The 23,930-nt window shown below is 55.6% G+C and overlaps 3 protein-coding genes across 5 annotated transcripts; 2 read left to right on the top strand and 1 right to left on the bottom strand.

Annotated features, from left to right (window-relative positions):
• The first annotated feature begins 177 nt into the window (after positions 1-177).
• Positions 178-14,985, top strand: GTF2F1 (general transcription factor IIF subunit 1). 3 transcript variants are annotated; one of them, XM_037994453.2, is made up of 13 exons: positions 178-590; positions 675-721; positions 1,584-1,656; positions 4,781-4,974; positions 7,186-7,356; positions 11,190-11,365; positions 12,801-12,954; positions 13,036-13,097; positions 13,179-13,298; positions 13,453-13,526; positions 13,608-13,746; positions 13,954-14,071; positions 14,159-14,985. In XM_037994453.2, the coding sequence occupies exons 1-13, from the start codon at positions 579-581 to the stop codon at positions 14,361-14,363; spliced, it is 1,545 nt and encodes a 514-aa protein (XP_037850381.1). In that variant the 5' UTR covers positions 178-578; the 3' UTR covers positions 14,364-14,985. The 3 variants fall into 3 exon arrangements, with proteins under 3 accessions (XP_037850381.1, XP_037850380.1, XP_037850379.1); XM_037994452.2 differs by having other exon boundaries at positions 179-590; positions 11,190-11,374; positions 13,039-13,097; XM_037994451.2 differs by having other exon boundaries at positions 181-590; positions 11,190-11,374.
• Positions 14,986-15,094: 109 nt separating this feature from the next.
• PSPN (persephin) lies at positions 15,095-19,664 on the top strand. Its single transcript, XM_007994975.3, has 2 exons — positions 15,095-19,110; positions 19,196-19,664. Exons 1-2 carry the CDS (start codon positions 18,816-18,818, stop codon positions 19,516-19,518), a joined length of 618 nt encoding a protein of 205 aa, XP_007993166.3. The 5' UTR covers positions 15,095-18,815; the 3' UTR covers positions 19,519-19,664.
• Positions 19,665-19,780: 116 nt separating this feature from the next.
• Positions 19,781-22,051, bottom strand: ALKBH7 (alkB homolog 7). Its single transcript, XM_007994971.3, has 4 exons — positions 21,764-22,051; positions 20,408-20,581; positions 20,195-20,319; positions 19,781-20,001 (listed from the first exon to the last, which is right to left on the bottom strand). The coding sequence occupies exons 1-4, from the start codon at positions 21,965-21,967 to the stop codon at positions 19,839-19,841; spliced, it is 666 nt and encodes a 221-aa protein (XP_007993162.3). The 5' UTR covers positions 21,968-22,051; the 3' UTR covers positions 19,781-19,838.
• Between the last annotated feature and the right edge of the window lie 1,879 nt (positions 22,052-23,930).

Genomic DNA, 23,930 nt, shown 5'->3' on the forward strand with positions numbered 1-23,930 from the left:
GGCCTTCTTGGGCACCCCCCAGGTCCAGAGCGACATGGCGCATGCGCAAAGTGCCTGGGGGCCGGCAAGGAGGACTCTTCTCCCTCTCCCCACCCAGGATGCCCCGCGGTCCTTGGGCGTGACGTCACGAGGGAGGGCGGTCCCCCATTTGATGAAGTTAACCTTGTTGTATAAAAGAGCGCCAGCGACAGAGGCCGGTTAGTTTATCTCAGACTCGGCCTGGGTTTGCTGAGTCTAAGAAGGGACCGTGGTGGCCCTTTTGAGGTGACCATAGCCGCCGAGAAGCATAAGTGACTGCGCATTGAGGCGGCCACAGTCGCTAAGAAGGTTGCCATCGCGACGCGGCCGCTGGAGGGTTTCGCTTCCGGGTTAAGCGGCCGCAGACGCATAGACGGAGTAGCTGCAGCGCCTCTTCCGGTTACCTTTTCCCAGTGCCGGAGGCGCCTGGGTTTGGGGTCTTCGCTCAGGGACAGAGACCTGACAGCGAGCGGCGGCTTCCCAGGGATCGAGGGACGCGCACGCCAGAGGAGACGAAAGGAACCCGGGTCAGACCAGATCGGAACCACTGACCATTGCCCATGGCGGCCCTAGTGAGTGTGGGTTTGGCGGGGTTCCGGGGTCCCGACGGCGACCTCGGCAACTCCTCACTCACCGTCCGGTTCCTTTTTCCGCAGGGCCCTAGCAGCCAAAATGTCACTGAATACGTCGTTCGAGTTCCCAAGTAAGTCCCCAGCCCATCTCCCACTCCTCTCCACCCTCCAAAAATGAAAACCTTCACGGTCTTCTTAGCCAGGCGTTTCTGGCCCTGTCTGTGATTCTCCCTCCAGACTGGGAGAGACTTGAAGGGCAGGGCTGAGATTAAGCTGAGGCTTCCCTGGGGACAACACAGCTTTTTTAAACGAATGAATGAATGAGTGCATTAATAACACGGCGATCCAGTCCCCTGGCCTAACCTTCGAACCCATGATGCCCAGGCCAGCTGTAAGGACATATTCCTCGTCCTGTTTCAAAATGGTCGGGCTATCTTTCCTTTCTAGGCCTTTGTACATCCTGTTCCCTCTGCCATGAGTGCCTCCCCTCAACCCCTAGACTGTGACTCTGCTGGGTGAATTCTTGTTGATTCTGCAAAGCTGAGCCCCAGTATCTTCCTCCTCCAGGAAGCACTCCGTGCCTGTCCTCCCTCCTCCCCAAGGCTGAGTTCACAATAATCTCCACATCTTGGGTTCCCCCAAATCTTTGTCCCTCCATCTGCTCTTCTGCCTGGGGTCAAGAGGGGATGGGTCTAGCTTCTCTGGCAGACTGGGAATCCTTGGAGTTTTCTGTATCCAGTGTTGCCAGGCAAAACAGGCTGAATGAATCGGGGTGGGTTTGTTGAGTGATTGAATTGAATAAATGATTCAGTTGAATGGAATGATTGAATTGAATTAATGGTTCAATTGGATTGAGCGATTGAATTAACGATTTGATTGAATTAATGATCCAGTTGGAGGGCTGATTGAATTAATGGTTCAATCGCATTAATTCATTAAATTAATGATTGAACTGCTGTTTGGATTGACACCACCTCTTCTAATCCACTGCAGGAATACAACCAAAAAATATAACATCATGGCTTTTAATGCAGCCGATAAAGTCAACTTTGCTACGTGGAATCAGGTAAGTCCCTGGGTCCTGGGGGTTGGGGGCTGGGGTGGTGGGAGAACATGACCCTGACCTTGGTGATTGTAATAGTTGCTTAACTGTCATAGTAACTAAGTCTTAATTTTCTCACTTTTCTCAAAGTGAAGAAAAGATAGATGACAAAGGATTGGGTGCAGTAGTTCACACCCCTAATCTCAGCACTTTGGGAGGCCAAGGCAGGAAGCTTGCTTAAGGCTAGGAGTTCAAAACCAGCCTGGGCAATATAATAGCAAGACCCCAACTCTACAAAAAAATTAAAAAATTAGCTGGGGCTGGTAGTGTGGGTCTGTAGGCCTATATAGGAGGCTGAGGTAGGAGGATCGCTTGAGCCCAGGGGTTCAAGGCTGCAGTGAGCTATGATTGTACCACTGCACTCCACCCTGGATAACAGAGCAAGACCCTGTCTCAAAAAAAAAAAAAAAGCTGGGTGTGGCAGCTCAAGCCTGTAATCCCAGCACTTTGGGCGGCCAAGATGGGCAGATCACGAGGTCAGGAGATTGAGACCATCCTGGCTAACACGGTGAAACCCCGTCTCTACTAAAAAAATACAAAAAACTAGCCGGGCGAGGTGGCGGGCGCCTGTAATCCCAGCTACTCGGGAGGCTGAGGCAGGAGAATGGTGTAAACCTGGGAGGCGGAACTTGCAGTGAGCTGAGATCCGGCCACTGCACTCCAGCCTGGGCGACAGAGCAAGACTCCATCTCAAAAAACAAACAAAAAAAAGAATGGCAAAGGCCCAGGTCAAGCTCTTGGGTGTCCCTGTAAGTTAGGTTTGGTAGGCCCACCGGAGGCCTCTCCTTAAAGGAGAACATTTAGAAGTTGTGCCCACTGATGGGCATTTTTGGCCAAGGTTTATCTGGGCAAGGGAGGGGACTGGGCTGGGGGCTTTCCCAGAGCCCCTGCCATCAGAGGCTCTAGAAAGGACTTTGGGAACCATTAAAGTGTCTTCAACTGGGAGGTTGTCGTGTGATCTGGCTGTTGTAGGGAGACAGACTGTGGGTTTGAGGGCAGTTAAAGGGAGACCGGGTAGAAGCAACTGGTCTGGTCTAGGTGAGTCCTGGTGGGCACTGGGGGCAGTGGAGGTTATGAGATGTGGCTGATTCTAGAGTGTTTTGGAAATGGTATATATGGACCTTAAATCAAGAGCTTAAGGGTAATTCGGATCATATTAGCCACATAGGTCACAATAAATGGTAACATTTGTAGAGATTTTGGTGCCTTAATGTCAGCAAATATTGCACAATGAGATTCTTTTTATTTATTTTATTTTATTTATTTTTTGTGATAGAGTCTCTTGTTGTCCAGGTTGGAGAGCAGTGGCATGACCTGGGCTCACTGCAATCTCCACCTCCCCAGGTTCAAGCCATTCTTCTGCCTCAGCCTCCCGAGTACAGGTGCCTGCCACCACGCCCAGCTAATTTTTGTCTTTTTATGAAGTTTCGCCATGTTGGTCAGGCTGGTCTTGATCTCCTGACCTCAAGTAATCCACCTGCCTCAGCCTCCCACTGTGCCCGGCCTTTTTATTTTTTAAAAATAGATATAGAATCTCACTATGTTGCCCAGGCTGGTCTTTTTTTTTTTTTTTTTTTTTTTTTGAGACGGAGTCTCACTCTGTCGCCCAGGCTGGGGTGCAGTGGCCGGATTTTGGCTCACTGCAAGCTCCGCCCCCTGGGTTTACACCATTCTCCTGCCTCAGCCTCCCGAGTAGCTGGGACTACAGGTGCCCGCCACCTTGCCCGGCTAGTTTTTTTGTATTTTTTTAGTAGAGACGGAGTTTCACCGTGTTAGCCAGGATGGTCTCGATCTCCTGACCTTGTGATCCGCCTGTCTTGGCTTCCCGAAGTGCTGGGATTACAGGCTTGAGCCACTGAGCCCGGCCGTTTTTTTTTTTTTTTTTTGAGACAAAGTTTCGCTCTTGTTGCCCAGGCTGGAGTGCAGTGGTGTGATCTTGGCTCATCGCAACCTCCGCCTCCTGGGTTCAAGCAATTATCCTGCCTCAGCCTCCCGAGTAGTTGGGATTACAGGCATGCACCACCACACCCTGCTAATTTTGTATTTTCAGCAGAGATTGGGTTTCCCCATGTTAGTCAGGCTCATCTCAAACTCCTGACCTCAGGTGAATCCGCCTGCTTCAGCCTCCCAAAGTGCTGGGATTACAGGTATGAGCCACCGCGTCTGGCCTTTTTTTAAAATAAGACAGAGTGTCACTCTGTCACCCAGGCTGGAGTGCAGTGGCGTGATCTCGGCTCACTGCAGCCTTTGCCTCCCAGGTTCAAGCCATTCTGATGCCAGGCTGGTCTTAAACTCCTGAGCTCAAGCGATCCTTCTGCCTTGGCCTCCCAAAGTTCTGGGATTACAGGCACGAGCCACCACACAAGGAGTTTTGATATGCATGCATTCTGGAGATGTGTAGCCATTCTAGTTAGTTATAAATATTTGGAAAAGAGCTGGGCGCGGTGGCTCAAGCCTGTAATCCCAGCACTTTGGGAGGCCAAGACGGGCGGATCACGAGGTCAGGAGATCCCTAGCTAACACGGTGAAACCCCGTCTCTACTAAAAAATATACAAAAAACTAGCCGGGCGAGGTGGCGGGCGCCTATAGTCCCAGCTACTTGGGAGGCTGAGGCAGGAGAATGGCGTAAACCCGGGAGGCGGAGCTTGCAGTGAGCCGAGATCCAGCCACTGCACTCTAGCCTGGGCGACAGAGCGAGACTCCGTCTCAAAAAAAAATTTGGAAAAGAAGCCTGGAACCAGATGCCTGCTGTACAGAGTAGGGAAGTCTTCATTACTTCTACTTTCCTCAGATAAGGAATTTTGCCTTCGATGGCCTGCTCGATGGCCACCAGGTGGTCTTTTTCTCTTTAATTTTAATTTGGAAGTAATTTCAAGCTTTTAAGTTGCAAAAATAGAACACAAGGCTCGCTCAAATTCCCTTTACCCAGATTTATCAAAGGCTACCATTCTCCTCCCTTGTTGCCAAGTGGTAAGTTGGTTTTGAGCGTCTAGAGCTTGGCCTAGGGTGAGGAAGGGCATTCCTGGAGCGGGGCACCGCCCAAGCAAAGCCAGGGACCCTGAGAGGCTTTGCTTCCTGCTCCCCTAGGCTCGGCTGGAGCGGGACTTGAGCAACAAGAAAATCTACCAAGAGGAGGAGATGCCCGAATCGGGCGCGGGCAGTGAGTTCAACCGCAAGCTTCGGGAGGAGGCTCGGAGGAAGAAGTATGGCATCGTCCTCAAGGAGTTCCGGCCCGAGGACCAGCCCTGGCTGCTCCGGGTCAACGGCAAATCTGGCAGGAAGTAAGTGGTGGGGCGGTGGCAGTGCCGGCTTAGCGACCAGTCCATATCCCCCCTCAACTTACATACTTTGTGGGGTGCCCTCTCTGGACCTCGGATTCCCACTGCTGCGATGGAGGTGCTGGCACTTCCATCCCTGTAGGGTTTTATTTTTTATTTATTTATGTTATCTTATTTTACTTATTTATTTTTTTGAGATGGAGTCTTGCTCTGTCGCCTAGGCTGGAGTGCAGTGGCATGATCCTGGCTCACTGCAACCTCCACCTCCCGGTTTCAAGCGATTCTGTTGCCTTAGCCTCCTGAGTAGCTGGGAGTACAGGTGCCTGCCACCACCAGGCCCGGCTAATTTTTGTATTTTTAGTAGAGATGGGGTTTCACCATATTGGTCAGGCTGGTCTCGAACTCCTGACCTCGTGATCCTCCTGCCTCTGCCTCCCAAAGTGCTGGGATTACAGATGTGAGCCACCCCACCCAGCCTACTTTATTTATTTATTTATTTATTTATTTATTTTGAGATAGAGTCTCACTCTGTCACCCAGACTGGAGTGCAGTGGCTTGATCTTGGCTCACTGCAAGCTCCGCCTCCCAGGTTCATGCCATTCGCCTGCCTCAACCTCCCGAGTAGCTGGGACTACGGGCGCCTGCCAACACGCCCGACTAATTTTTTTGTATTTTCGGTAGAGATGGGATTTCACCGTGTCAGCCAGGATGGTCTCGATCTCCTGAGCTTGTGATCTGCCCGCCTCGGCCTCCCAAAGTGCTGGGATTACAGGTGTGAGCCACCGTGCCCGGCCACCCAGCCTACTTATTTATTTTGAGACAGGGTCTCACTCTGTCGCCCAGGCTGGAGCGCAGTGGCGCGATCCTAGCTCACTGCAGGCTCCAACTCCTGGGCTCAAAAGATCTTCCCACCTCAGCCTCCTGAGTAGCTGGGACTACAGGCGTGCCCCACCATGCCTGGCTCATTTTTGTACTTTTGGTAGAGATGGGGTCTTGCTGCATTGCTCAGGCTGGTCTTGAACTTCTGGGGTCAAGTGATCTTCCTAACTTGGCCTCCTAAAGTACTGAGATTACAGACGTGAGCCACTGCCCAGGCCCTGGGGTTGTATTTTTGAAGATAGTTCACTGAGTTGGTACTTGTGCCTGGCTCTGAGGCAGCTCTGAGTACCCAGTGCAGGAAGCTTGGGTGGCCAACCCTGGGGGCTCATGACACTTGAGATGACCTCTCAGAGGGGGCAGACTGAGGCCAGAATGGGAGGGGTCTAGGTTAGGTTGATCAAGGGCGCTCCAGGCACAGCAGTTGGGTGATAGTGAGAGAGACAGGCAGCTCACACAGGGCAGTAGGTGCCAGGATGTGCTGGACCCAGTGGAGCCTTGGAAAGCTGTAGGCAGGGAAGGGGCGCTCACCCAGATTGCCTGGACCTTTAGGGTAGAAGAGAATGAAGTGGAGGCCTTAGGAGGCTGGGCAGTTGTTTAGGCTTGAGGGAATGGTGGCCTGGGCCAGGTGTCCACTTCAGATTTGGCCATGCCATGGCTGGGCATGGTGGCTCACGCCTGTAATCCCAGCCCTTTGGGAGGCCGAGGCGGGCAGATTACTCGAGATCAGGAGTTCAAAACTAGCCTGGCCAACATGGTGAAACCCCGTCTCTACTAAAACTGCAAAAATTAGCTGGGCGTGGTGGCGGACACCTGTCATCCCAGCTACTTGGGAGGCTGAGGCACGAGAATCGCTTGAAGCCGGGAGGCGAAGGTTGCAGTGAGCTGAGATTGTACCACTGCACTCCAGCCCGGGTGACAGAGTGAGACCCTGTCTCAAAATAAATAAGTAGACTCCATCTCAAAAAAACATATCTGGCCATGCCTTCCCGCCCCATCCTCTCACTTGGCTCCTCAGTTTCCTGGGTATGGCCCACAAGTAGCAGAGCTGGAGGCAAATGTAGATGGTCTGACTACAGGGTTGGGTTCTTCTGAGATAATCTCACACGGTCTTTCCAGAAATGATCCCGATGCGCACATGCCCAGCCCTTTGCAGTGTAGGTGTGCCGGCGCTGTTCCCAGATGTGAGAATTGGCGAGGCCCAGCTGGTTGAAGGCCTCATGGGCATTCGTTGGTCTTCCTCCTATGGCAAGTGCCATAAAGGAGGCAGGCCTGGGGGGACACAGGCAGGGCTGGGCTGGTCCCTGTGGGCCAGGCCATGACCGTGGCTCCCTGCAGGTTCAAGGGCATCAAGAAGGGAGGCGTGACAGAGAACACGTCCTACTACATCTTCACCCAGTGCCCCGACGGGGCCTTCGAGGCCTTCCCCGTGCACAACTGGTATAATTTCACGCCACTGGCCCGGCACCGCACGCTCACTGCTGAGGAGGCTGAGGAGGAGTGGGAGAGGTGAGTGGACTGTGTGGCGGCTGGGGACAGAAGTGAGGGAAATGGGGTGCCTTGCTGTGGGTATATCACCAGGCCCTGTGCTGGGAGCTGGGGACTCAGGGGTAACCAGGCAGACCCCACTCAGCCATCTCGGAGCTGTCAGTTCAGGGGGAAACAGATAGGAAGGGGTGATCTGGAGCTGAAATTGGCAGAGCAGGATGGGATCTAACTGCCCCCTTGGCTTTCACAGGCTGCAGGTCACACAGCCTGATCCACTGCAGGGCAACAGCTCCACGCAGGGCATCCTGGGAGGGTTTCTCTAGCAGTGTCATTGATCTCAGAGGTGAGGCGGGTACAGTTAAGGGCTGTGGAGAGACAGTGCATGAGGCCAGTGCAGAGTGACTGTGGGCAGAGGGACGAGGCTGGGGGCCCAGAGCACTTGGTCTTGGATGTTATGGCTTTGGATGAGACCTTAGGGCCACCACCACCCTAGGGTGCTTGCAGATGGTGGGGAGGGCACTTTGGATGCATCTGCAAAATGGGATTTGCACAGGTCACAGATGAGCAGATGCTCAAAGAGTTGATGGCTCACAAAGGGTTAAAAAAAACACCTTTTTCCCTCTTTGCTTTAGTGGTTTTTTGTTTTTTTCTTCGAGACTGAGTTTTGCTCTTGTTGCCCAGGCTGGAGTGCAGTGGCGCAATCTCAGCTTATTGCAACCTCTGCCTCCCGGGTTCACGCCATTCTCCTGCCTCAGCCTCCCGAGTAGCTGGGATTACAGTTGGCCACCACCACGCCCGGCTAATTTTGTAATTTTTTTTTTTTTTTTTTTTTGAGACGGAGTCTCGCTCTGTCACCCAGGCTGGAATGCAGTAGCGCGATCTCAGCTCACTGCAAGCTCCACCTGCTGGGTTCAGCAAGCTCCACCTCCCAGGTTCATGCCATTCTCCTGTCTCAGCCTCCCGTGTAGCTGGGACTACAGGCGCCCGCCACCACACCTGGCTAATTTTTTGTATTTTTAGTAGAGACGGGGTTTCACCGTGTTAGCCAGGATGGTCTCAATCTCCTGACCTTGTGATCCGCCCACCTCGGCCTCTCAAATGCTGGGATTACAGGCGTGAGTCAGCGCGCCCAGCCCAATTTTGTATTTTTTGTAGAGACAGGGTTTCCCCATGTTGGCCAGGTGGTCTCAAACTCCTGACCTGAGGTGATCTGCCCGCCTCGGCCTCCCGAAGTACTGGGATTACATCCATGAGCCACCATGCCTGGCCTGCTTTAGTTTTTAGTCATTTTTTTTGGTTTTAAAATTTCTGGAGTTGTAGGTTGGCTCAGCTCCAAAAGCAACCCCATAAATAGCACACAGTGAGAGCATCCTCCTCTCCAGGTAATGAGCCTCCGAGCCTGTGGGGCAGTTTCTGTGCCCCTGGACCCTGGAACAGCATCCCCCGGTCTTCCTGCCTGCTCCACGTTGGTTGAGTTCCTGGGGCTCCATTGTAAAATCCATCGATCAGTCTTTGCTGGGAGGGCAGGTTCCCTTTTGCTGCATTTTCCTTAGAATCTGCTTTGGAAGTTTTAGGGAGAAGAATTTGGCATTTTATAGAATTGTGTAAAACCTGGATGTTAACCAAAGGAGAAATGCCATCTCTTTTTTGAGATGGAGTCTCGCTCTGTTGCCCAGGCTGGAGTGCAGTGGCACGATCTCAGCTCACGGCAAGCTCCGCTTCCCAGGTTCACGCCATTCTCCTGCCTCAGCCTCCTGAGTAGCTGGGACTGCAGGCGCCCGCCACCTCGCCTGGCTAATTTTTTTGCATTTTTACTAGAGATGGGGTTTGACTGTGTAAGCCAGGATGGTCTCGATCTCCTGACCTTGTGATCTGCCTCAGCCTCCCAAAGTGCTGGGATTACAGGCGTGAGCCACTGTGCCCGGCCTTTTTTTAATTTTTATTTTTTTGAGACAGAGTCTCGCTCTGTCGCCCAGGCTGGAGTGCAGTTGTGCCATCTCAGCTCCCTGGCTCACTGCAACCTCCACCTCCCGGGTTTAAGCAATTCTGCCTTAGCCTCGCGAGTAGCTGGGACTACAAACGTGTGCCTCCACACCCGGTTAATTTTTGTACTTTTAGTAGAGAAGGGGTTTCACCGTGTTGCCCAGGCTGGTCTCGAACTCCTGGCCTCAAGTGATCTGCCCGCCTTGGCCTCCCAATATGCTGGGATTACAGGTGTGAGTCACGGTGCCCAGCCAGAATGCCATCTCTTGATCAGATATTAAATCTACTTAGCTAAGAACTGTTCAGGCTGGGCACGTGGAGAGCGGATCACAAGGCCAGGAGTTCAAGACCATCCTGGCCAAGAGACCAGCCTGGCCAATTTGGTGAAACCCCATCTCTACTAAAAATACAGAAATTAGCCGGGCATGGTGGTGGGCACCTGTAATCTCAGCTACTGGGGAGGCTGAGGCAGGAGAATGACTTGAACCCGGGAAGCAGAGGTTGCAGTGAGCCGAGATCACACCATTGCACTCCAGCATGGGTGACAGATCAAGACTCCGACTCAAAAAAAAAAAACAAGAAAAAAATTAAAAATGGTGATGGGGTCTCGCTATGTTGCTCAGGCTGGTCTCAAACTCCTGGGTTCAAGCGAGTATCCAGCCTTGGCCTCCCCTCCCAAAGTGCTGGGATGACAGGCTTAAGCCACTGCACCCAACTTGTCATTTTGTTGGTGCACGGCTCAGTGCGGTAAAGCCGCTCACAGTGTTATGCAGCAGTTTCATTATCTTTCACACCAGCCTGGGCTTTGCCCATGTTACATGTATTCCTAACACTTCTCATTACATGCAGTCTTTTTTGTTTGTTTGTTTTTTGGAGACAGAGTCTTACTCTGTCACCCAGGCTGGAGTGCAGTGGTGCAGTCTTGGCTCACTGCAACCTCTGCCTCCCAGCTTCAAGCAATTCTCCTGCCTCAGCCTCCCAAGTAGCCGGGACTACAGGCACCCACCACCACACCCGGCTTATTTTTGTGGTTTTCGTAGGGGCGAGGTTTCACCACGTTGTTCAGGCTGGTCTCAAACTCCTGACCTCAGGTGATCCACCTGCCTCGGCCTCCCAAAGTTCTGGGATTACAGGCGTGAGCCACTGCACCAAGCCCGGCCTGCACTCCTGTTTTTTGAAGCTTCCATGAGCAATGAGACAACGTTACATTGTTCCAGTGGAAACAGTAGGTTTTGCTATTAAAGAAAAAGACATCTAGAAATTAAGATAACAAGAGATCTGGCCAGGCGCAGTGGCTCACGCCTGTAATCCCAGCACTTTGAGAGGCCGAGGCAGGTGGATCACCTGAGGTCAGGAGTTTGAGACCAGCCTGCACAACGTGGTGAAACCTCGTCCTTATGAAAACTACAAAAATTAGCCGGGCATGGTGGCGGGCGCGAGTAGTCCTGGCTACTCTGGAGGCTGAGGCAGGAGCATGGCATGAACCTGGGAGGCAGAGGTTGCAGTAAGCCAAGATTGCACATTGCACTCCAGCCTTTGTGACAGACTGAGAGTCTGTCTCAAAAAAAAAAAAAAAAAAATAGCAAGAAACCAGTGTGACTGGATTGGGGCCAGACTCTGAGTCCAAGGGAGGTGCTGAGACTCCAGCAGCACGTAGGGACCTGGTCTTTGAGGGACTCGGGGCGGAAAGGGAAGGCAGGAAGGGCCGGTTCGATCCGTGTGGTTTCAGGGAGTCCTGGGCCACAGCCCAAGTCCCCGGGGTCCACATCGCATTGAAGGCTGTGTGGGTGGTGCCCTAGGGCTCGCCCCCTGCCAGCGCAGGTGCAGGGTGGTGCCGGGCCCAGCATGAGCACCCTGTGCCTGGCCCCCAGGAGGAACAAGGTGCTGAACCACTTCAGCATCATGCAGCAGCGGCGGCTGAAGGATCAGGACCAGGATGAGGACGAGGAGGAGAAGGAGAAACGCGGCCGCAGGAAGGCAAGCGAGCTGCGCATCCACGACCTGGAGGATGACCTGGAGATGTCGTCTGATGCCAGTGACGCCAGCGGTGAGGAGGGTGAGCACGGGGGCCCGGGCATTAGGCTACAGAGGTACCTGCTCAGGTGGTGCCAGTGAAGGCAAAGTCTACCGTCGCTCACAGTGGCCCTAGAATTCGAGGCACGTGGGGCCAGGTGCGGTGGCTCACGCCTGTCGTCTAGCACTTTGAGAGGCTGAGGCAGGCAGATCACCTGAGATGAGGAGTTCGAGACCAGCCTGGCCAACACAGTGAGACCTTGTCTCTACTGAAAACACAAAAATTAGCTGAACATGGTGGTGCATGCCTCTAGTCCCAGCTACTCGGGAGGCTGATGCAGGAGAATCGCTTGAACCTGGGAGATGGAGGTTGTGGTGAGCCGAGATCGCGCCACCGCACTCCAGCCTGGGCGACAGAGAGGGACTCCGTCTCAGAAAAAAAAGAATGAGTCAGGCAAGGCTGCCTGGATGAGCAGTGATGTCAGTCAGGAGGCAAAGCCAGAGCCCAGGAGAACTGAGCTGTGGCCCTTCTTTCTTTTTTTTTCTTGAGACAGGATCTCTCTCTCTCACCAGGGCTGGAGTGCAGTGGTACAATCACAGCTCACTGCAGCCTTGACCTCCCAGGGTCAAGCAATCCTCCCACCTCAGCCTCCTGAGTAGCTACAGGACTACAGGCATGCACCACCATGCCCGGCTAATTTTTGGTTTCTTTTTTTGGAGACAGAGTCTTGCACTGTTGCCCAGGCTGGAACTCGGTGGTGCGATCTCAGCTCACTGCAACCTCTGCCTCCCAGGTTCAAGTGATTCTCCTACCTCAGCATCCTGAGTAGCTGGGATTACAGGCATGCGCCACCACGCCTGGCTAATTTTTGTGTTTTTAGCAGAGACAGGGTTTCACCATGTTGGCCAGGCTGGTCTTAAACTCCCGAGCTCAGGTAATCTGCCTGTCTTGGCCTCCCAAAGTGCTGCAATTACAGGTGTGAGCCACCGCACCTGGCCTAATTTTTGTATTTTTTGTAGATACTGGGGTCTCACTCACTATGTTGCCTAGGATGGTCTGAAAACTCCTGGGCTCAAGCCATCCTCCCACCTCAGCCTGCCAAAGTGCTGGAATTGACAGGCATGAGCCATCACACCTGGCCTGGCTGTGGTCTTTACGGGGGTTCCTATGAGAAACTGCAACTCTGGGTTGGCCAGTTTCAGTAATTCCTGTGCGATCTGGGCTGTAGGGGCTGTCCCTGGTTATCAGGTGCCTCACCTGGGGTGGTCTGGGAGAGGGGGAGTGGTCTGTGAGCGTTAGAGAACGTGGGTTGGGGTGTGGGGTCTGGACCAGGAGTTTAGGAGAGCTGAGCTCCTGGGCTGGCCTTGGTGGGGCAGTTTCCCCAGCCAGTGAGGCCCCCCAGGATGTCAAAACTGCACAGAATACCCACTGCCTCCCCCTCCTTTTCCTTCCTTTCCTCCCTTCCCAGGCGGCAGAGCCCCCAAGGCTAAGAAGAAGGTGCCGCTGGCCAAGGGTGGCAGGAAGAAGAAGAAGAAGAAGGGCTCCGATGATGAGGCCTTCGAGGACAGCGATGATGGGGACTTCGAGGGCCAGGAGGTGGACTACATGTCAGACGGCTCCAGGTGAGGCCGACGCGAGGCGGCTGCGAGACCCCGTGCGGCCTTGCGGGCACGCACTCACCCTCTGCCGTCCCTGTCTCACAGCAGCTCCCAGGACGAGCCTGAGAGCAAGGCCAAGCCGCCCCAGCAGGAGGAGGGGCCCAAGGGTAGGCGGCGGCTGGGCTGGGCGGGCCCCGGGGAGATGCGGGCAGTGCGTCCCTGCTCTTGCTCATACCCTGTCCCCCCAGGTGTTGATGAGCAGAGCGACAGTAGCGAGGAGAGTGAGGAGGAGAAGCCGCCCGAGGAGGACAAGGAAGAGGAGGAGGAGAAGAAGGCGCCCACCCCGCAGGAGAAGAAGCGCAGGAAAGGTGTGGCCCCCATGTTGGAGGCTCGGGTCAGGGCCTGGCCCTCTGCTGCCTCCTCCCCTCTCCCCTGCAGGTCTCCCTCATTGGCAGTGGAGGTACCGGTGGATGCCGGGTCCCGGGGTTGCTCTGGCCCTGACCCCTTTCCTGTGCCCCGCAGACAGCAGCGAGGAGTCCGACAGCTCAGAGGAGAGTGACATTGACAGCGAGGCTTCCTCGGCCCTCTTCATGGCGGTAAGGCCCAGCGCGGTGACAGGGGAGGCCTGGGCGTCTGTTTCCAGACTCACACCCCTCACCGCACTCTGACCTCCACAGAAGAAGAAGACGCCACCCAAGAGAGAGCGGAAGCCGTCGGGGGGGAGCTCGAGGGGCAACAGCCGCCCAGGCACGCCCAGCGCAGAGGGCAGCAGCACCTCCTCCACCCTGCGGGCGGCTGCCAGCAAACTCGAGCAAGGTGAGCGCTTGTGGCCTCCTCACTCCCTGCAGCCATGGCCTCCCGACCTCTGTTGGGGCTTAAGACAGAGAGGAGATGGAGATGGGGGTGGAGGCCTGTCTGTCCCCAATCCCCCTGAACCCTACTCCTGGCACTGCCCAGCCCGGGGTCCTGCTCAGGGGTTCGGCCTCCTGCCCCCAAGACTCAGCCCTGACCCCACTCCCACAGGGAAGCGGGTGAGTGAAATGCCTGTAGCCAAGCGGTTGCGGCTGGACGCGGGGCCCCAGAGCCTGTCCGGGAAGTCGACCCCCCAGCCGCCATCGGGCAAGTCAACACCCAGTAGCGGGTAAGCTGACGAGGATGGCAGGGGGCAGGGCAAGGGCTACCGGGGACAAGCTCACGGATGCCACCTTCCCCACCCTCCCATCCTCAGCGATGTGCAGGTGACCGAGGATGCCGTGCGCCGCTACCTGACACGGAAGCCCATGACCACTAAGGACCTGCTGAAAAAGTTCCAGACCAAGAAGACAGGGCTGAGCAGCGAGCAGACGGTGAACGTGCTGGCCCAGATCCTCAAGCGCCTCAACCCTGAGCGCAAGATGGTCAACGACAAAATGCACTTCTCCCTCAAGGAGTGAGGCGCCGTCCGGCACACAGCCCTGCCCCCGAAACTCAGCCTCTCACTGCCCCTTCACTATCCTGCTCCCTGACTCCCAGGGCCCCAGAGTTAGCAATTCTGGAAAGGTTAAGCCATCTCCTCCTCTGGCCCCTCCTTCTGGAATCTTCAGATGCCTGTTAGGCCTTCTTACTGTCCTCCTTCTCCTGGCTCAGCCTCCCTCACACTGACCAAGGGCCTGTGCTGCCCACTTCCACAGTTCTCCCTTCCACTCCCTTAGTTCTCTCTACAGCCGTGACTTGTCCACCGCACAGCCCAGGAAGTCTTCAGTTTGGGCTGGGTGTGATGATACGCGCCTGCAGTCCCCACTACCTGGGAGGCTTAGCCCAGTTCAAGGCTGCAGTGAACTTTGATGGTGCCACTGCACTCCAGCCCGGGTGACAGAATGAGATCCTGGCACACACGAAAAAGTAGCCAGGCATAGTGGTGGGCACCTGAGGTCCCAGCTACTCTGTAGGCTGAAGCATGAGAATCACTTGAACCTGGGAGGTGGAGGTTGCTGTGAGCCGAGACCACGCCACTGCACTCCAACCTGGATGAGAGTGAGACTCTGTCTCAGTAAATAAAAAAATAAATTGCTCAGATTTCTTTGTTTCCTTTTTAGATCTGCTATTCTGTTGAGGATAAATGTCTTATTTCTTATGTTTTGGTCCCACCTTTCATGGTTTTATTTTTATTTTTTAGTTTTTGAGACAGGGTCTTGCTCTGTTGTCCAGGCTGGACTACAGTGTCCACTGTCTCAGCTCCCTGCACCCTCCACCTCCCGGGCTTAAGCCATCCTCCCCCGTTAGCCTTGCAAGTAGTGCACACCACCATGCCCAGCTAATGTTTAAATTTTTTGTAGAGGTGAGGTCTCACTGTATTGCCCTGGCCAGCCTTGAACTCATGGCTCAGCCAGGCATGTACGATTATGCCTGGCTAATGTGTTTTTGTTTTGTTTTGTTTGAGATGGAGTTTCACTCTTGTTGTCCAGGCTGGAGTACAGTGGTGCAATCTTGGCTTACCGCAACCTCCAGTTCCCTGGCTTATGCAATTCTGCCTCAGCCTCCCTAGTAGCTGGGATTACAGTCACCCGCCACCACGCCCGGCTAATTTTTGTGTTTTTTTTGTTTTTTTTTTTTGAGACGGAGTCTCGCTTTGTCACCCAGGCTAGAGTGCAGTGGCCGGATCTCAGCTCACCGCAAGCTCCACCTCCTGGGTTCATGCCATTTTCCTGCCTCAGCCTCCCACGCAGCTGGGACTACAGGCGCCCGCCACCTCGCCCAGCTAGTTTTTTGTATTTTTAGTAGAGACGGCATTTCACCATGTTAGCCAGGATGGTCTCGATCTCCTGACCTCGTGATCCGCCCATCTCGGCCTCCCAAAGTGCTGGGATTACAGGCTTGAGCCACCGCGCCCGGCCAATTTTTGTATTTTTAGTAGAGATGGTGTTTCACCATGTTGGCCAGGCTGGTCTCGAACTCCTGACCGCAGGTGATCTGCCTGCCTCGGCCTCCCAAAGTATTGGTACTACAGGCGTGAGCCACCGCACCCAGCCACGCCCGGCTGATGTTTTTATTTTACGCATCCTGACTTTGTAGTCTGATAAACCTAGAAGCTGAAGTTCCTGGGCAGCCTTCTGTTTCTTGTGACTCCCCGTGGTGATAGATTTTCTTGTGATTTGGGATCGGATGCTCATGGCCAGCTGGGGGCTCTGTGGGAATCCGGGGTGGCCTACTTTGCAGGCAGTCCTTCCAGATGGTTCTGCCTTGGCTTTTGCTAGCTACCCAGCTCATTTTGTGTGTGGTTCTTGGCTTGCAGGCTTTGTCCCTAGGTGGCCACCAAAGCCAACCCCCTCTCCCCCCCGATTGTGGGTCCCTGTGTTTCAGGTTCCCAGTGATGTTTTGGGGGGCTTCCTTCCCTTCTTACAAGCTTGGTCGTGCATATATTTGATCTGGCAGTGCCAGGCGTTCTGTAAGGTAGGGCTTTTCCAGTTCCTGGTCAGCAATGTAGCTGGAAATGGAATCTGGCTGCAGCCACTACTTCTGAACCCATCTTCCAGGCGATCCCTTCCGTCTTGCCGGTGGTTGGAAACTTACAGGTGGAAGTCTTCCCCACCCAGTTCTGCAGCCCTTGGCTGCCGAGCAGGAATGCCTGAGATGTCCGGCTAATTCCTCGGAATGTCCTAGTTCAGGCCAACCTCCCCCCCTTCCCTGCTTCTCCCACCAGGCCTTCTTGGGCAGCAGAGGCAGCTCTAGAGGGAGCTGCTGCTTCAGCAGTTTCGCCCCAGCCATCCCCACTGCATGGACCTTCATCTAAGGAGGCTGGGTGGTGTGGCCCCGTGGTTAGGAGCAGGGGCTTTGCATTCAGGTATGGACCTGGGTTCAAATGCCAGGTCCGTTGCTTAAATCTGGGTGACTTCAGGCTTTTTTTTTTTTTTTTTTTTTTGAGATGGAGTCTCACTCTGTCGCCCAGGCTGAAGTGCAGTGGTGTGATCTCAGCTCACTGCAGCCTCCGCCTCCTGGGTTCAAGCAATTCTACCTCAGCCTCCTGAGTAGCTGGGATGACAGGCATGCCCCACCACGTCCAGCTAATTTTGGTTTTTGGGTTTATTTCTGAGACGGAGTTTCACTCTGTTGCCCAGGCTGGAGTGCAGTGGTGCAATCTTGGCTCACTGCAGCCTCCGCCTCCTGGGTTCCAAGTGATTCTCCTGCCTCAGCCTCCTGAGTAGCTGGGACTACGCCCAGCTAATTTTTTAAGAGATGGGGTTTTGCCACGTTGACCAGGCTGGTCTTGAACTGCTGACCTCAGGTGATCTGCTCACCTTGGCCTCCCAAAGTGCTGGGATTACAGGCGTGAGCTATTGCGCCCAGCCTAATTTTTGTATTTTCATTAGAGATGGGGATTCACCATGTTGGCCTGGCTGGTCTCGAACTCCCGACCTCAAATGATCCATGATCCTCCCACCTCAACCTCCCGAAGTGCTAGGATTACAGGTGTGAGCCACTGGGCCTGGCTAGGCTTTTTTGAGACAGAGTCTTACTCTGTCAACCAGGCTTGAGTGCAATGGCACAATCTCAACTCACTGCAACCTCCACCTCTCAGGTTCAAGCAATTCTCCTGCCTCTGCCTCCCAAGTAGCTGGGATTACAGGCGCCCACCACCATGCCTGGCTAATTTTTGTATTTTTAGTAGAGATGGTTTCACCATGTTGGTCAAGCTGGTCTCAAACTCCCAATCTCAGGTGATTCATCCGCCTCAGCCTCCCGAGGAGTGAGCCATCATGCCAAGCCCAGGCTTTTCTTTCCATCTGAAAATTATCTCAATAAGCACTTCAGGAAGAAAAACCACATCATCATCATCATCGTCACAATCCCCCGTGGATGGAGTTGCGGTCACTTCCAGTCTTTCCTAATACGAAGAAGGCATCGGACGTCCCTGTGCCAGCTGTTTCACTGGCCTGTGTGGGAGGAACCCCACAAACAGGGCTCCTGGGGCAGAGGGTGTAATTTACAATTCCCCAGTAGCAGTGCTCATCCAAAGAGCTGCTAGCAATTTACACCCCCACGAACAGCACGGGGGCGCGCCTGGGTCACACACGGGCTGTGTGTGAGGGTTTTCTGATTTTCACCAATCTTGTGGGTGCTTAGGGTCAAGTACCCCTTCGGACAATCACAAGCTGTTTGCTTGTTTTTGCATTCAAAGCTACGGGCACTGCCTTACACTCTGTAAGTACCCATTTATTTCCTCACCAAGCTGAGTAGGACGGGTTCTGAGGAGCTCCCCTGTACCGGGAAGGGGACTGGGCTCACACAGGGCTGGGTATGGAAGCCTGGAGAGCCCTATCCTCACTGGCTGCATCATGCTAGGCATTACCATGACCTGGACAGCCTCCATCACCCCAGGGGCTCTGACGCGCTCAGATCCCAGGATGGGGCTGCAGTTATGGGAGTCTTAGGTTGGCCTTCCCGAGACAGGCGTCCCTGTCCCCTTGTGTCCCCACCCTTGGCTGTCCCCAGGCCTCTCCCTTTTCCTGTTTTGATGCTGGCTCAGCCAGGCCCGGAGACAGGGGCATGATGTCCTAATCCTCCAGGCGGGAGCCACCACGGAGGGTTCCCGTGGACTCGGTCCCCTGCCAAGCCACCTTTCCCAGCACTCACATATGCCCCACTTGGCACATGATACATGTGGGGGCTCCTGAGCCCCAGCATCCTGACTTAGTGGGGAGGGAACCCAATGGGGTCCCAACGAAGCCCCCCGACTTCCGCTCCAGGCAGCAGGTCGGGGGAACACCAGTTGCCTGCCCTGGCCGCCAGCACAGCACTCGTAAATCAGGGGGTGTCTGGGGCGTAGGAAATGGGTGTGTGGAATGTCAGGGTGGGGTAGGCTGGGGGTGAGCCCTTAACCCTTAGAAGGGTGGGGTGCGGGGCAGGAGATGCCTGGATCCCAGGGTGCAAGAGATGGGCTGGTGGAGACGTGGGGCCTCCTGGCTGCAGGGGCCGGCAGTGAAGAGGTTAGCTTCCAGCCCAGGCAGGGCATAAATTCGGGGCACAGCTCCCACCCTCAGGACCTGCCCGTCACAATGGCTGTGGGGAAGGTCCTGCTGGGTTCTCTGCTGCTCCTGTCCCTGCAGCTGGGACAGGGCTGGGGCCCTGATGCCCGTGGGGCTCCGGTGGCCGATGGGGAGTTCTCGTCTGAGCAGGTGGCAAAGGCTGGAGGGACCTGGCTGGGTAAGAACCCCCAGGGACCCTCTGTGACTTCCCAAATTCCCCCAGCCCTGACCCTGCTCACTGTCAGCACCCTTCTCTCCCACAGGCACCCACCGCCCCCTTGCCCGCCTGCGCCGAGCCCCGTCCGGTCCATGCCAGCTGTGGAGCCTGACCCTATCGGTGGCAGAGCTGGGCCTGGGCTACGCCTCAGAGGAGAAGGTCATCTTCCGCTACTGCGCCGGCAGCTGCCCCCGTGGTGCCCGCACCCAGCATGGCCTGGCGCTGGCCCGGCTGCAGGGCCAGGGCCGAGCCCACGGTGGGCCCTGCTGCTGGCCCACTCGCTACACCGACGTGGCCTTTCTTGACGACCGCCACCGCTGGCAGCGGCTGCCCCAGCTCTCGGCAGCTGCCTGCGGCTGTGGTGGCTGAGAGTGCCCGGCCTGGCACCCAGGAGCTGCAGTGCTGGGGGAGCTCGGCTGACTTATTTATTGGAGACCTGGATGCACAGACAACAAGGAGGGGAGTGGGCTGGGGCGACCAGCAATGAATGCAATAAAGGACACCACTCTCCCGGCCTTGTGACCTTGACCGTGTGTCCAGCCAGCCACACCTGGAGCTCCCTGTGGGCCAGTGCCATCCTGGGTTCCCCTGCAGATCCCGGCCCCAGCAAGCAGCCACTGCAATATTCCAGTTAGGCTGTCCATTCCCCAACTTTATTCACAAATCCAGTGTCTGTAGAAAGCTGGGGGTCAGCAGGCTGGGGGCGGCTGTCCAGACTCCCCTGGCCCCATGCCCTCAGGGAGGGAGCGGCAGATCACGGAGATGCGCCGGCCCCGGGGAATCCGGCGCTCCCCAAAGAAGGACTCTTCGTCCCGAAGGATCTCATGGGAGAAGTCATAACGGGCTGAGCCCCTGCAGGAGGAAACAGGCTGTGACTGGGTGCAAGGAGGGCAGCCCCTGCTCCAGGCAGACCTGGATTCCAGCCCCCTGCTGCCTCCCACACAGGCCCTGGGGTAAGGGCTTCTTTGGGGAGGGCTGGAGTGAGGGAGGGTACCCAGGGCACTGGGGGGGTGGATGGCACAATCAGCTGCCTGGCTGGAGGTACCTAAGGATGTAGAGGGAGCCTGGCTCCAGCAAGAGTTCCAGCCACTCCCCCGGGTCCTGGGTGTGCACCAGCCGCATAACGCTGGGAGACAGGAGAGACAGGCCGGCGATGGTGGCCCCGCAGAACTGCAAAAGGGGCGCGGGGATGGGTCAGGCTCTGGTCTGGCCTCCCTACCCCCTGGCTGGGAGTGCCAAGGCGTAGACCTCTGCCCACCTTGATGCTGTCCACGTGGGGCTTGATGTAGCCGTGGGCTTCCAGGTCCAGCACGTGCACGGAGGAGAGCAGGGTCTGGCCAGGGCCAAAGGCGGCCGCCTGCACGCGCTGCAGGATGGCCCGGCTGGCTTCTGACCAGCGCGACTTCTCTGTCTCTCGGAAGCCGTGGATGGCCTGCACAGAGAGCTTGGTCAAGCCTGGGAGCTCCCAGAGGGAAAAAGGAAATGGAGGCATGGAGGGGCAGAAAACAGGGCAAGGGGCTGGTTTCCCTAATGTGACTCTCGACCCTGCCCTCAACTCAAACTCCCCTAGCCCCCCAACCATGGCCCTACCTAGGTGTGACCTCAGCCCTTAGTACTCACCCTGAGGCTACAATTTCAGGTCCCCAATGCTGGCCCGGCCCCAATATTCAATTGGCTGAGTCTCCCTACAACTTGACCCCACCCAAGTGTCCTGTCTCTGTCTCTCATCATCTGGTTCCACATCCGTTTCTGATCCTAACCTTGGTCCCAGATGGCAAAAGTGCTCTCCCTGACCCCAATGTCCTCATCCCCCAGGTCCCACCCCTCCCACAGCCTGAGTTTCAGCCCAGCTCCCACCATAGCCCGGCTCCCAAATCCCTGCTCTAGCTACCGACCCCAACAAGGCCCTGCCCCATCCCAGCATGTGTGTCTCCCCTATCTCCGCTCACAGCCTGGTTCTGCCGTCTCTAAACGACTTTCCCGGCCCCCAGCCCCAGCATGGCCCCAACCCATCTATGCTCTTGACTCCTCGGACCCCGCCCCAAGCTTGGTCCCGCCCCATCCATGCGCACGACGACCTGACCACGCCCCAATCCCAACCGCCACGCTCTACCGCTGCCAGCGTATAATCGCACCCCAATCCCACTCCCGACTCCCTGGCCCCACCCCCACCTAGCCACGCCCCCACGCTCGACTGAGCTGTAACCGCCCCCCAGCGTGACCACGCCCCATCCCAGCACAGGTCCCCTGTCCTCGCCCCCAACGTGGCCACGCCCCGTCCGTACGCTAGACTCCTGTCCCCGCCCCCAGAGTGTACCCGCCCCATCCCTGAGCTGGTCTTTGTCCCCGCCCCAGCGTGGCCCCGCCCCATCCCTGCGCCCGACTCCCTGCCCCGCCCCACCCAGCACCGTAGCCCCGCCCCAACGCTAGACTGCACTGTAACCGCCCCCAGTGTAACCCTGGCCCATCCCGGCGCTCGTATCCTCTGTCCCCGCTCCAAATCCCCGCTCTACGTACCGCCCCCAGCGTGTTCTCGCCCCATCCGGTGCTCCACGTCCCCAGGCCGCGCCCCCGACGAGCCCCCGCCCCTCGCCCCCCGCGCTGCCAGTCTCACCGCGTCCCAGTGATCGTATTCGTAGCGGCGGCGGCGCAGCTCGGGCTCCAGTTCTCGGCTCAGCGTCTCCTCCTCGGCCGTGCTCAGGAAGCCAGGCCGCACCACGGCCGCGTCCCGCAGGCGGCTCAGCACGGAAGGGCCCGAGCCTCGCACCCAGCTGGGCCCTGGCAGCGTCCGCAGCGCCAGCAGCCCAGTCCCGGCCATAGCCCCGGAGCGGGGTCATGGGAGAGGCCAGGGTTGGGGAACGCCTCCGCCAAAAGTCATTGGCTGTGGCTGCGCCAGACGCCTCCAACGATTTACTTCCCTCGGAGTCCCGCCTCTCCCTCATGTCTATTGGTTGCTGCTAGACTCGCCGTCACAAGCTATTGGCTTCCTTCCAGAACCCGCCTCCTCTCTTGAGCTTATTGGGCGCCACCTGCCTGCCTGGCTTACACCATTGGCTGAGTCGGAAGTCTGTCTGCAGCTTAGCACCGCCTTTTTAATGATGAAAGAGAAAACGTACAACCCAGGTGATGCTTGACCAAGACCTCACAAGGGGATATGGGCAGTATCTGGTCTGAAGTCCGGAGGTCACGGGGACTGGGGCCAAGGCCACAGTTATGGAGTCGACTAGGGCTAGAGGTTAAGGGCAGAGTACAGTGAGGCCGACATAAGGGTCCGGGGTTAGGGGACTAACGTTAAGGCCACGATTATGTGTGTGGTGGGGCCAGCTCTTCAGAGTTAGGGCTTATGGTCAAAGGTCAAAGCAAGGCTTCTTCATTCATTTCTGTCTCCGTATTACTTTGCTTTAGGTTTGAAAATGGCATTATGGTTGTCTTTTTGATTCCTCGGCCGGGCGTGGTGGCTCACGCCTGTAATCCCAGCACTTTGGGAGGCCGAGGCGGGTGGATCACCTGAGGTCAGGAGTTCGAGACCAGCCTGGCCAACATGGTGAAAACCCGTCTCTATTAAAAATACAAAAAATGAGCCGAGCGTGGTGGCGCGCGCGCCTGTAATTCCAACTACTCAGGAGGCTGAGGCAGGAGAATTGCTTGAACCCAGGAGGCGGAGGTTGCAGTGAACCAAGATCCAACCACTGCACTCCAGCCTGGGTGACACAGCAAAACTCTGTATCAAAAAAAAAAGAAAAAAAAAGTCCTCGTATTTTACAAATGCAAACTGAAAAAAAAATATTTACAGATGAAAAGATCTCTGGGATTTGCTTCCACATAAATCCAGGCTGTGGAGGCAGGGACGGGGTCGGGTAGGGAAGAATCACATTTGACCGTGAATTGATTGTTGAACTGGTGTGATAAGTACATGGGGTCTCATTACCCTGTTTTCTCTACTTTTGTTTATATTTATTTTTATTTATTTTTGAGACAGTCTCACTCTGTTGCCCAGGCTGGAGCACAGTGACACGATCTTGGGCCCTGGAGATTTGCAACCTCTGCCTCCTGGGTTTAAGTGATTCTCATGCCTCAGCCTCCCAAATAGCTGGGATTACAGGCACCAAACCACCATGCCCAACTTTTTTTGTTTTGTTTTTCAGACCGAATTTCCCTCTTGCCACCCAGGCTGGAGTGCAATGTTGCGGTCTTGGCTCACTGCAACCTCAGCCTTCCAGGTTCAAGCTATTCGCCTGCCTTAGCCTCCCATGTAGCTGAGATTACGGGCAGCTGCCACCACGCCTGGCTAATTTTTGTATTTTTAGTAGAGATGGGGTTTCACCACATTGGCCAGGCTGGTCTCAAACTCCTGACCTCAGGTGATCCGCCTGCCTTGGCCTCCCAAAGTGCTGGGATTACAGGAGTGAGCCACCATGCCCGGCCTATATTTTTTTTATTATTTTTTACAGAATAATAATAAAATGTTTTATTATTTTCTCCCTCTATTGCCCAGGCTGGAGTGCAAGGGCAGGATCGTAGCTCACGGCAGCCTCGAACACTTGGGTTCAGGTAGATCCTCTCCCCTCAGCCTCTCAAAGCTCAGGGTACTTTTGTATGTATTTTTCTTTCTTTTTTTTTTTGAGACGGTGTCTCGCTCTGTCGCCCAGGCTGGAGTGCAGTGGCCAGATCTCAGCTCACTGCAAGCTCCGCCTCCCGGGTTTACGCCATTCTCCTGCCTCAGCCTCCCGAGTAGCCGGGACTACAGGCGCCCACCACCGCGCCCGGCTAGTTTTTTTGTA

The sequence above is a fragment of the Chlorocebus sabaeus genome, chromosome 6 (assembly GCF_047675955.1).
Source record: "Chlorocebus sabaeus isolate Y175 chromosome 6, mChlSab1.0.hap1, whole genome shotgun sequence".
In the NCBI taxonomy this organism is placed as follows: domain Eukaryota; kingdom Metazoa; phylum Chordata; class Mammalia; order Primates; family Cercopithecidae; genus Chlorocebus; species Chlorocebus sabaeus.

What these genes read in the sequence shown, in the direction of transcription:
- GTF2F1 (XM_037994451.2), top strand. An exon ending in GCTGAGGAGGAGTGGGAGAG is followed by an intron (nt 7,357 to 11,189) that starts GTGAGTGGACTG and finishes CCTGGCCCCCAG; the next exon opens with GAGGAACAAGGTGCTGAACC. An exon ending in TACATGTCAGACGGCTCCAG is followed by an intron (nt 12,955 to 13,035) that starts GTGAGGCCGACG and finishes CCTGTCTCACAG; the next exon opens with CAGCTCCCAGGACGAGCCTG.
- PSPN (XM_007994975.3), top strand. Translation starts at nt 18,816, where the DNA reads ATGCCTGGATCCCAGGGTGCAAGAGATGGGCTGGTGGAGACGTGGGGC. An exon ending in GGCTGGAGGGACCTGGCTGG is followed by an intron (nt 19,111 to 19,195) that starts GTAAGAACCCCC and finishes TCTCTCCCACAG; the next exon opens with GCACCCACCGCCCCCTTGCC.
- ALKBH7 (XM_007994971.3), bottom strand. Translation starts at nt 21,967, where the DNA reads ATGGCCGGGACTGGGCTGCTGGCGCTGCGGACGCTGCCAGGGCCCAGC. An exon ending in CCCACGTGGACAGCATCAAG is followed by an intron (nt 20,320 to 20,407) that starts GTGGGCAGAGGT and finishes CCCCTTTTGCAG; the next exon opens with TTCTGCGGGGCCACCATCGC. An exon ending in GGCTCCCTCTACATCCTTAG is followed by an intron (nt 20,002 to 20,194) that starts GTACCTCCAGCC and finishes TTCCTCCTGCAG; the next exon opens with GGGCTCAGCCCGTTATGACT.